The 11,658-nt window shown below is 45.8% G+C and overlaps 1 protein-coding gene across 1 annotated transcript in view; it reads right to left on the minus strand.

Moving 5' to 3' along the window:
• Nucleotides 1–4,609: 4,609 nt before the first annotated feature.
• Nucleotides 4,610–11,658, minus strand: part of orc1 (origin recognition complex, subunit 1) — a 10,007-nt gene continuing 2,958 nt past the window's right edge. Inside the window, exons 5-18 of the mRNA XM_008406481.1 lie at nt 11,462–11,658; nt 11,135–11,390; nt 10,052–10,111; nt 9,493–9,576; nt 9,218–9,410; nt 9,038–9,144; nt 8,686–8,787; nt 8,058–8,229; nt 7,249–7,356; nt 6,423–6,572; nt 5,837–5,956; nt 5,608–5,762; nt 5,443–5,530; nt 4,610–4,879 (exon numbers count right to left, since the gene is read on the minus strand). Of these exons, the coding sequence (XP_008404703.1) occupies nt 4,685–4,879; nt 5,443–5,530; nt 5,608–5,762; nt 5,837–5,956; nt 6,423–6,572; nt 7,249–7,356; nt 8,058–8,229; nt 8,686–8,787; nt 9,038–9,144; nt 9,218–9,410; nt 9,493–9,576; nt 10,052–10,111; nt 11,135–11,390; nt 11,462–11,658 (1,987 nt within the window). The 3' untranslated portion in view covers nt 4,610–4,684. The remainder of the gene's footprint in view (nt 4,880–5,442; nt 5,531–5,607; nt 5,763–5,836; nt 5,957–6,422; nt 6,573–7,248; nt 7,357–8,057; nt 8,230–8,685; nt 8,788–9,037; nt 9,145–9,217; nt 9,411–9,492; nt 9,577–10,051; nt 10,112–11,134; nt 11,391–11,461) is intronic.

Raw genomic sequence — 11,658 nt, forward strand, 5'->3', positions numbered from 1 at the left:
GTAACAGTCCTCGCTTCCCATTACTCAATTGTGAACTATACTTATAATCTTATTTCTAACTCACCAACTATGTTTTACACAAATTCTTTTTCGTATTGTTCCAATCCCTATTTCCTTTTTTTCTTCCCCTCTCCTTCCACTCTCGTTTTTTCTTCCGCTTCCCAGAATCCTCTCTTCTCTTTCTTCCCCCCGTACACTTCACTTCACCTCGTAAATCTCAGTTACTCTCGGACACAGGAAATCATCCCTCTCCGTACTTTACAATAGGTAAATCACCGAAATATACATTTATGTAACTCTATTACCCATTCTTAACCCCAGTTACATATCAGAAGACAAACCCCCACTTCTTGTGGTTCTCAAACCCCAGGGCTACATCCTTATTTCACAGATATTTACTCCAGATTTCTGTGAAGCTCTTTCTAAATATGTTGAACCAAAACACATGAATGAGGATCAGAGTGTTGCAGACTGTTGGGTCGTCTAAGACACGGCGTCTAACGTGATTACAATAATTTACAGATTAATTTCTACAAGAACCTGAGAATTCTGCTTCATTTAAATATTGCATGTTTAGTTTATTATTGAGCAGATAAAACACATTTGTGTTAAGTTTTTATTTAAAAACCAAAGCTGAAGTTATCATCTTTGGACTTAAATATGAAGGATCTGGAATCAACGCACAGCTTCAGTTATGCAGCTGAATAATCAGGATGAACTCTGACGTGAAGCTGAAATGTGCTGTACTAATAAACTTGACTAACTGATTAAAAATATTTGATCAATGATCTAGGACTGAGGTCCTAGATCAAGTTGGGGGTCCTTGCTCCGTCTCTCCATCAGTTTGGGGGCCCAGGCAGAAAGACCAGAACCAGAACTTTCTGGTATCAACTCAACCTGCCATGTTTGGATGAAGAAAAATGAGTAAAATCCTAAGAACGGCTTCCAGAAGGACAAGAAAATATGTGCTGTTTTCAGTGGGTTGGATTATTTTAATGGCGTCCAACAGCTAATCCAGAATCCGACTGCCAGAAACCTGGTGATGCAGACCTTCCAGGTAATCAGAAATCTAATTATTGTAATGGAAAAGTGTTATCCCCCTTATGAAATACAAGAGAAATGATCAGACGGAGCCAGTGAGCCTTTACTTGTTCTTGTATTATTTGTAAAGAGCACACGAGTCCCCCTAGTGGACTCTTGACTATGGCGCCAATGACAAAGGACTATATTTCTTGCACACACCAAATCAAACTAAATTAGGATAATCAACAATTGGATCTAATATTAAAATGGTCAAATTAATATCATACCTTGCAACAAAAGCAGCTGTATTTGGTTTAGTTGTCCGCAGCTCTGGAACTAAGTGCCTAAAAAGGTGTTGCAAAAATGATTGGACTATTAAAATCTGGGCTGAAACCTTTACTGATGACAGTAAAGGCATTGGGTCTCTTTCTTGACAAGCAGCTCTCCCAACCAAACAGATCCGCTCCGGCAGCGGGGCGGATCAGCGCTCTGGTCCGCTCCGCGCAACCAGAGCGGATCGCATCACAAGGGAGGTGCGCCGACCGGCGGCAGCGTCAAAAGTGGGTAAGCGTTTTCAGGATTATAAATCTAACATTTTGTCTATAATGATGGAAAAAAGGCGACACCTTCCCCAGAGGGAGACAGTTTTCATGCCGTGTCTATCACGAGTTCTAGTTTCAGTGAAAGTTGTCTGAGTGCGCAGTGGAGGAATGAAGGTGGATGAAAGCTCAGTCACACCCGAAGCCGGAGCGCAGGTCCAGCTTCGGAGGCGGACACCCACCCGAAGCTGGGCGGGTGGGTGTCCGCCTCGGAGCCTGGCCGCCGGAAGAGCCTGCTCAGTCTCCGATTGCGGATAAAATGCGGGATATCCGTGAAAATGTGAGGAAAACCGGCGCAATGTCACAATTTCAATAAGGGGCGGAAGGAGGCGCGGACATGTGGGAGTGTTTGTTTTCATGAAGTTAGTTCAGACTCAGACCATCCAGAGAGGAGTTCACACTTCCAACCCCGCGCCTTTCTGGGATTCCTGCAACTTGGAAGAATCTCAGAAACAGACTGGAGGAATTTCTGAGACATCTGGGGAGTAAGTGGGTTGTAAGTGGGTTGCTTGGAGGAAGTGGGTGGAGCCGTCATGACAAACCCACTTCACGTGTTCAGTAAATAAAACAACACAGATCTGCAACAGAGTTGCGTAGAAACTATTCTACATTCAAATGTTCTTTTAGGAGTATTTTTACTTTTACTTGTGTAAAAAAAAGTTTTTGTTAAAGTTTTTTTTTATTGAAAGAAACTGATTTGGATTTTTCCCCTTTTTTTGCCTGATTTTATATTTGGTTACTTTTATGAATTGTTGTCATTTTGGTCCTTAAATACCAAAATTTCCACTTGGCTTTATATTTTGTTCTGTCTGATTATGTAATTTTTAAGTATTAACTGATTAATAATTTGATTAGTTACTCTGTACTTGAGTAAACTTTTTACCAAATACTTTTTATTCTTATTTCTTGGGTGGCAACTTTTTACTTGAGTAAAAATACGTTGAAGCAGTGCTATTTTTACTTGAATACAGTTTTTGGATACTCAACCAAACTCAGATCTATAATAATAATGATTACCTGTAAACGTTTCTGCAGATAAAAATAACATCTACAAAGCTTGTGAACTAACAGGAGGTCTCACTTTGATTGTTGTATTTCATGTATTTTGATTTTAATCATGTTTGTTTTTCTCCCAGTTCAGTTTCTCACTGTGGATAGAAGATCCAGAAACTTTACTCATGTAAGATTAATAATACTTTATATTAATGTTACTTATGAAAAACTGAAAATTACAGTGCAAAAAAGCTACTTTTAAAACAAAATCATAAAGTAATTGTGACAATGTAGCTTTGATTATTTTATAATCAAGATTTGTAGATAGATTTGAATGAAAACATAAATATTGGCATCTGAAGACAATTTTTCTGTCATATTTTAATTTTTTTATATTCAATAAAATATTTCCTTTTTGATGTGTGTTTAAATCCTCATCAGTGTTGCTGATGTGAATGTTTGAACTTTTGTAATCATTTGTAAGCACCAAGTCTCTCAGATTTGTCAGGATTTTTTCGGCTCTTTGTGTTTCAGGATGGATTTTCTGAGATGCCTCCAGGCGGTGGGTTCAAAGGTCAAACAGGTGGATCAGCTGTACCATGTCGGAGCATCTGAGGGGAACCTGTGGGAGACTCCAGGTGCGACTCCGCTCTGCTCCTCCGTCTCTCCTCCTCCTCCATCCAGATGTTTGGTCTGCTTCCAGGAAACGCCTTATGCTGTTTGCAACAACGTGACCTCTGACCTCATCATGGAGGGAGACGGCATGATGATACCGATCAGGGAGAGCGGTGAGATGAATTAACTAAACTTCAGTCTGGGATTAGAATGAACCTGTAATTCTAATCCCAGATTATTAATCTGTTGGCAGGATGTCCCGTCGTCATGGATCTTGGTGAGTTTCTCTGCAACCAGCCTGATAAAAACACATTCATGGTGATTTAAACATCAGATGTTGGTGTTGATTCAACTCCAGGTGAAAAACTCCTGAACACAAACTCGACTCGTTTTCCTGCGGCGGCGTCTGAGGGTCTCTGGTGGCTGATGGTCATTCCCATCTTCATCTTCATCATCATCGGTGTTCTGGTTTACCGAAAGAGGAAAGGAATCTATAGAGCCTGACAGAAATGCAGGTTTGTGTCGTAATGAAGGATTATTCTGGTTTATTCCTAATGGGAGGCTGGTCACCATGACGACATGTGTGCTAAAAAAGAAACTTGGCTAACCAGAAAGCGCTAATGCTAAAATTATTTATCATCAAGCAGAAGTTGATGCTAAAGCCCTATGCCAACAAAACTAAAGTTTTACACCAACTTGGTATTAAGCAGAAGTTAATTACAAACTATCAACACGTATTTAGTAGAAGCTAATGCACGTTAGCAATCTGGCAGTTAGTGGAAGCTAACGCCATGTGCTAAAAGTTTTCAAAGTTAGCAAAAATGCTAAACCTAAAATTAGCTTTGCTATTAGCGCATTAGCAGGTTTGTTCAGTCATGAAAGAATGTAGAAATTTAAACAAAGATCTGGATCTTTGTTCCCAGCACTTAAGATGCATTTTTTCCTTTTATTTGTATTTTTATTTCAGTTTTTAACGTTGCTGTTCACAGAGCGGAGGAACCCGACGCTGCTGCCGAGGGAAACCTGTGAAAACCTGAAGCTTTACCTCCACACTGCATAACTGGATGTTTTAATCGTCTTAATAAATTAAACATTTTTAAAATCTTGTGTGTTTCCTGTTTAAATCTTGCTTTGTTTCCATCAAGTTCTTAAAGTTTAAAAAGATTTCAGGAGAAAACATCGACTTTCAGCTAAATCATAAATCCAACAGAGGAAATCAAATGAAGGTTAAAAGATTTTAATATTCTGCTGAAAACCATGAGAGACTCAGTTTAATTACAGAAACAGGTTTGATCAATAAATAAGTCACTAAAAGTTTCCTTTAAAGGTTTTATTGCATATTTAAGACAGAAAACATTAAAATACTTTGAGAACAGAAAACATTTAAAACCAGGGATGAACCTCAGCTAAAACAGAAACAGATTAAAGACAGAGCTTCCTCCTCCTCCTCTTCGTCAGTCGGCCTTCAGGGCGAAGAGCACGTCGTCCTGGCTCACGTTGAGCCAGAGCCTCTGCAGGACCCCCAGGCGGCTGGGCTCCAGCAGCAGCAGCCTGCAGGCTCCCAGGCGCCGACACACGGCCAGGCCCTCCGACACGCCGACGGGCTGCAGGCCCTCCACCCGACACAGAGCCTGGTGCTGCACCAGCACCTGGCAGACCGCGCGCAGGGCAAAGCCAGACAAGCTGAAGGTTAGCAACGCCTCAACGCTTTAACGGCTTATTATAAATATTTTAATCGTGACTAGAGCAGTTAAATGACATCAGTGGTTGATGAATGGGTGAGATTCCTCTCATGGTTTCACTCGGTGTGAGAGCTGCTTTCTGTGTCGGCCATCTTTGAGGTCCAAGATGGCCGACACAAATCAGCAACAAAACTTCTGCGGTTCTGTTGCTGATGTTGCTTCTTTCTGCTCAGAGCAGAAAGAATAAAAACTTCCAGGCTGACGGCTCCAGACATGGAGCCAGAAATACTGAAGATGTTTCATCTGATGATCAATTATTACCTAATAACTGATCGATTTATACATTCAGTCTGGATGGATGGATGGATGAACAGACGGATTCAGAGAACTGACGACTCGTTCACAGGCGATTTGATTCATTTGAACAGTTCTAGGACTCGAGTCTCGGTGAGAACTGTTCTTTGTTAGAATTCCCTGCTCACTGGTTCTGTTTGGTCCTGCTCTGACCAATGTGTGACCTTTGACCTCACCTGTTGGAAAGTGGCCTCCTCCAGTCCCAGCCTCCTGAACTCTGCGATGACGGCTCGTAGGAACAGCTGCTCCTGCGTCGACGTGCTCCTGGAAACAAACATGGCGGTCCGTCAGCCGGCGGCTCCTCGAAGCTCCGCCCACCGCCGTTCCGCCGTGACGCTCACCTGATGGCGGCGACGTACGGCGAGGAGAACATCTCGTCCAGCGCCTCCATCACGTGGCTCATCCCCACCAGCCCCGCCGCCGAGCGCTCGCAGATCTCCGTCGCCCGCCGGCAGATGTCCAGGCACCTGCGGGCGTCGCCCGACAGCGCCGCCACCTGGTGGAGGAGAGCAGCGCTGAGCCGGCCGGTTCCCATGGAAACCGGAAACAGGTCGGGGAGGGGAGGCTTACCTTCCTGGAGACGAGCTGCAGCGCGTCGTCCTCGAAGGCCTTCAGCTTGTTGAGGCGAGACGTGACGATCTGCTGCAGCTGCTTGAAGGAGTACGGCTGGAAGGACATCCGGGTCAGACCCTGAAAGGTCAGAGGTCAGAGGTCAACCAACTCGACTACGTCCGTTTAATTTTGTTTGAGGAGCTTTTGCTTTGAAGAAAGTATTTTATTAAAATCTTTCAAATGAGACGAAACTTTTTGCTGAACAAAAATTTGACACCATTTTTTTTTTTTTTGAAGAAGAAGGTTTAAGTCAAGCTTTTTAAACTTATACTAATCTAAAAATAATCTGAAAATATCCTCCAAAAATGATAAACTGTCTTTGTTCCGTTCTTGCACTGAGTTTGAGGGCCACATGAATTCATGGACAGGGCCAGAAGTGGCCCCCGACCCGCCCTTTGGGCACCGCTGCAGTAAACTAAGCTGGAAGTCTCAGGAAACGTAAAATCAGTGAAGTAACGTTTACGTTAAGGTTCTGGTTCTCCATGTGACCTGTCCAGAGTTCCTCCTGGTGTCATCATGACCTTTGACCTCAGCGTTTGCTCACCAGCCTGCTGGCCACGCGGTTGATGAGGATCCGCTCCGGCAGGTCCATGGTGTTGGCGATGGCCAGCACCACCAGGCGGGCGTGGCGCCGCGTCGGCCAGTCGAACAGGTTGTACATCACGTTCTGCTTCCTGGTCCACAGCAGGTCCAGCTGCACAGACGGACAGACAGACGGGTCGCCGTGGCAACGGGCCGGCCAATCAACGCTTTGTGGTGGAGACGGCTTAGGAAAGCTGCTGCCATGAACAAACTGTCAGTTCAGAACGTTTTCACCTCTGAAATAAATTCTGTTTTGCTCAGTTTAAAGACATTATTCTGAATAAAAAACAAACAACAGAACTCTAAGAACTGCTTTGTAGGACCGCCGTGACCTCTGCAGGGGCGGCGACCCCTGCAGAGGTCATGACCTCGGTCTGGACTCTGATTGGTTGACCCTAAACCTGCCGGGGTATCAATACGTTTGGATGAACCACAGCGAACCATCAAGGTTTTTCATTTCTGCAGAGGAACAGAAACGCTTCCTGGTTCTGTGGTGAGCCCACATCACCATCCCTCCACCGCCGTGCTGCGGGTTTGAACCTGGACTTTGTTCCGGATCACAGCTGAATGTGAATCCCCCCCCCACAGAGACCACCGGGTTTTTATTCGGCTCAGAGTTTCACCAAGTTCAGCACTGGAACCAGAAACCAACAAATCTGAGGGGCAGGAAATGAGGTCACGCTTTGGAGAACAAGCAGAAGATTCTTGCTGCCCCAAGACAGATACCTTTTTTTTTTAAAAATCAAATCTGAACGCATGAGGATAAAATGGCGACGCTGCTTGCCCACCTCGTCCACCAGCAGCACGGTCGTCTCCTTCCTCGGCGCCGGATTGCTGAACCTTTTCTCCAGCAGCGCGGCGGCGTGGTCAGCCGTGGCTTTCTGACCCGTCAGCTTCTGCAGATACACAGAAACGTTTTGTTTACCCCATAAATCTGATTTATCGGGTTTTAATGTGCCGAGTCATCAGATTAATGATCAGCAACAGGATGTTTGTTTGAAAAAACTATAAAAAAGAGGAAGGAAAAAGTGTGATAGTGGAAGGTGCACCATTAACAAGCATAACACAGAATAACCTGGGACACTGTTGGGCTTCATGTACTGTAAACACTGCAGCTCAGATGTTCATGGAAGGTTAAGTGGAAGGAAAAAGTGTGAAAATGTGCATCATTAACAGATAATAATCTGACATTTTCTAGTTCATCTACCTGAAAACATTCAGCTTAAAAATTGTATTTATAGAAAGTTGAGTGGAAGGAAAAGCTGTGGTAGAAAAAGGTCCACCTGACATTTCTGCTAGTTTTAATTACATTTTTTAAATCTAATTTTCTTAGATGTTAAGTTTTAGGTTTTTATTCTCAGAATCATCAAAACAACAAGAAATAAAGGCTTGAAATATTTGATCACATTTGGTAATAAGTTAAGAAACTAAAACTAATAATAAAAATGAAGCGGCTCTTTAAAGGAACATTAATTAATAGAACTAAACTAATAAAAAATAAAAATGTGGCTCCTTTAATTCCCAAACTGAAATGGAAACATGACCCGGTCAGTCAGAGGTCAGCCTGGCAGTTATTGGTCGGTTTTCAGCCAATCACCTGCAGGATCTGGGCGTAGGCCTGGTGGGGGTCGGTCATCTTCATCCCGTTGATCTGGACGTAGACGAACGGCGGGATCTCGTCCTGCTCGGCGGCGAGCTGCAGGCAGCGCATCACTTCCTGCACCGTGGCCGTCTTCCCCGTCCCAGGGACGCCGGACACGTACATGCACCTGAGGAAGAGCAGCGGTCAGCTGGAGAGCTCCCCCCGCTGACAGAACGAGGAACTGTAGCAACTCAAACAGGATGTTTCTGGTTCTGGTCCAACAACAAATTATTAAAAACAAGAAAAACCTAAAAATATTAAGATGTTAGAATAAAGTTACAAAGAGACGTCCAGGTTTGGTTTGACTATTAGGAGCAGCGTAAGACATAAATGTTTCATATTATAAGAATAAAATGTAAATATAAAAAAGTCTAAATTTGTAGGTTCAGCCGTTTGAACAAATAAAAAGTTCTGGTTCTGATCATTAGATGCTGATCAGAACCAGCATGACGTCACCAGATGCTCCACGTTCCTCAGAGTTCGTAACACTGCGACTTTATTCCCCTCATTTAAAACACAGATCTTTTCTCCAGGCTGTCTTAAGGTTCTGTGGCTGAATGTTTTGGGTCAGAACCGTCCTCACCCTCCGGTTCCGTCCAGGACCTTGCTCTCCACGAAGCTGTAGATGTCCTGGAACTCCTGCTCCCTGCAGGGCAGCGACTCCGGCACGGCCGACACGTGGAGCCTGAGGGGAGCAGAGAGGAATGAGCTGCAGGACGGATCCGATCGGGTCGCCTGGCCCGCAGCCGGGAACTTTGGTACATGAAGCTCCAACTGAACCAGAACCGGACTCTAAAAACCAGGAGAGACCGTTCCGTCTGTTGATTGGTCAGATGAGTCTGGGGGCGGGACAACCAGATGGAAATACAGGAAGTGGTTCTCACCTGGCTCTGGTTCTGACCCAGTTCCGGTTCTGACCCAGTTCTGGTTCTCACCTGGCTCTGGCCTCCTCCAGGACGTTGCCGGGGCGACGGGCCGGCTGGGCCCGGTTCGGGATGCTGGGCGTGACGTGGCGGTGCCTCCGCGGCGTGATTGGACCGGCCTGCAGAACCAGAACCCAGGAGCTCAGAACCATAGAAACCGCTGTCGGGCGGCGTCGCCATGGCGACACTCACCTTCCTCGGCGTCTTCTTCGGCGTTCGGGTTTTCTGCTTCGTATGAGAGGAAGAGGAGCGGCGGCTCTTCTTCGCCGCCAACTCTTCATCCTCCTCCTCCTCTTCGTCGCTGCTCTGCAGCTCCTTCCTGGAGGGAACAAACTCCTCCTCTTCCTCGTCTTCATCAGAGCTCAGCTGGCCGTCCAGAAGGTTCCTGAAGGAGAAACATCAGAGCCGCTAGAGATCGGACCCACGGATCGGAGGGAGGTTCTGGTTCTGGACGGGTCGGCGCTCACAGCTGCTTCCTGATCCGAGACGACACCTTCAGAGCCGACTTCCTCCTGGAGACCCTCAGGGCGCCGTTCTCCTCCTCCTCGTCTCTGAGGGACACGCCGACCCGACGGGTCAGAGGTCAGACAGCGAACAGAACCGGGTCCAAACAGAACAACATATAAACATGGATCTATTCTAAACATTTTAATCTGTTTTTCTGCAAATGGACCCAGTTCTGGGCTGAAAACCTGAAGTTTCTCAGAACATTGGGCCACAGCCGTCTGGGCCCAGTGGACCCGTCTACAGGAAGTAAAACCCCCAAACTGGTGAAATGAGTTTAACTGGTAAAAGCAGCTTAAAAACAAAAACTTTTACATTAAATGTTCCTTTTTATTCCCTTTCATAGCTGATAATATTTTTTAAAATCTTATTTTAAACAAATGGGCCAACATGTCATCATGTTTCCTTTATTTTCCATCTGCTTGTACAAAAGCTTTCATTTTACTTTGGATAGGCCGTTTAGGCTGATTCACCAGGAAAAATGTTTTTTACTGATTGAAACTGAAAAGTTAAAACACTCACAGAACCTCCAGAACCGGTTCCGTCCCAGTCTGGACCTCCTTCCTCCTGCTGCTGGTTCTGCTGGGAACACAGAGAAGGTCAAAGGTCGTCTCTGGTTCTGAGGTCCAGAATCACCACTGCCCCTCAGTGACCCAGGACTCAAACTCCCAGCAGCCTCTGCTTCAGAGCTGAAGTTTCCCACCGTCACCAGGTGGCCTGAACGCAACGCGCAATGCGTTCGGTGACTCCCGTCTCCCTGCAGGTGGCGTGGTTTCTCCCCGGAGCGACTCGTCTTCTGGTGGAGGAACCAGCTGGTTCTGAACTGGTTCTGACAAAATGCAAACATCTCCAGTCCATTTAATAACTGTTTGGTTTCTGAAGATTTGATTTTCATGTTTCTGTGGATCAGAGTGATGTCAGAAAGTTGAGGGCGGCCATTTTGTTTGAGGAGTTTGTTTTAAAACTTTCATTATTTTGAAATTCGAATTCAGGTTTTTACTTTTCAATTATGAGAATGAAAACATTAAGGTTGTATTTTATGAGTATTCCAACACAAAAAATAAAAACTAAATGTTGAGCATCTGATATAAGCTTTAGAAATAAAACTAATCTTTTATTAAATCCTCATTAAATGATCCTGAGCAGTGGGAGGAAGAAACGAACGAACTGAGTTTCACATCAGATCCTGACCAACTTTATTCCTCGTAGCTGTGAAACGTTATTTTCTGGAAAAATCTCATGTTTTTCTGCTAATATTATGACTTTATTCTTGTAGTTAAATAAAAATTCAGGCCTTAATAATAAAATCATTAAACTCAAAGAAACTTTCTGTCGCTTGTAATTCATGTATTTTAGAAAATCACTGAAACCGGATTTGGAACCAGAAACCTGACGTTTTATTTTTATGCCTCGTGGCTCCAACCCTCATCTAAACCGTTTCTTCGTTACCATGGTGACGGCTGAGCCCGGCGAAACGTCGCTGCAGGATTTCCTGCTTCTTTTAGGTTTTCCTGCGTTGTTTGTTGCAAATTTGAACAAATTTCACTGGAAATGATTAAAAAGAGAATTTCCTCGTCTGGTCTGTGTTAGAGGTTGACCTCTGACCTGCTGGGGTCGTCTCCAGCCGACGGACTGTCCATCTCGCTCTGGGACTCCCGGCGGCGGGAGGAGCGTGGCGTCAGGGGGACGTCGTCACGGCGACCGGGTGTCCTGCTGGTCCTGCGGCGGGGGGTGAGGCTGTGGGTGATGCGGTGGGGGTCGGAGGGGGACGCCGCGGCGGCAGACCGCCCCGCCGCCAGTAGCTCCGCCTCCAGCAGCTGCTGCAGGACGTCGTCTCTGAGCGCCGCCGGCTCGTCCGGACCTGAGGACACAGAGAGCTGCGATTGGCTGGTTTTACTTCCTGGTTGATGAAGACAAGCGATGAAGACTCACTGCTGAGCTGCAGCCTCTTGCGGATGCCGGGCGTCCTCTGGGTGGCGCCGCGCCGCTTGGCGCTGAGGCATTTGGAGGCCGACAGTTTGGTGAGGGAGTGCAGCGACTCGGCCTCGGCGCCGGGCTTCCTGCTGCTCGCTGGCGTTGCCGTGGCGCCGCGCATCACGGCGGGGTCTGGGGCGGGGAGGGCGCGGCGG

The sequence above is a fragment of the Poecilia reticulata genome, linkage group LG4 (assembly GCF_000633615.1).
Source record: "Poecilia reticulata strain Guanapo linkage group LG4, Guppy_female_1.0+MT, whole genome shotgun sequence".
NCBI lineage: Eukaryota > Metazoa > Chordata > Actinopteri > Cyprinodontiformes > Poeciliidae > Poecilia > Poecilia reticulata.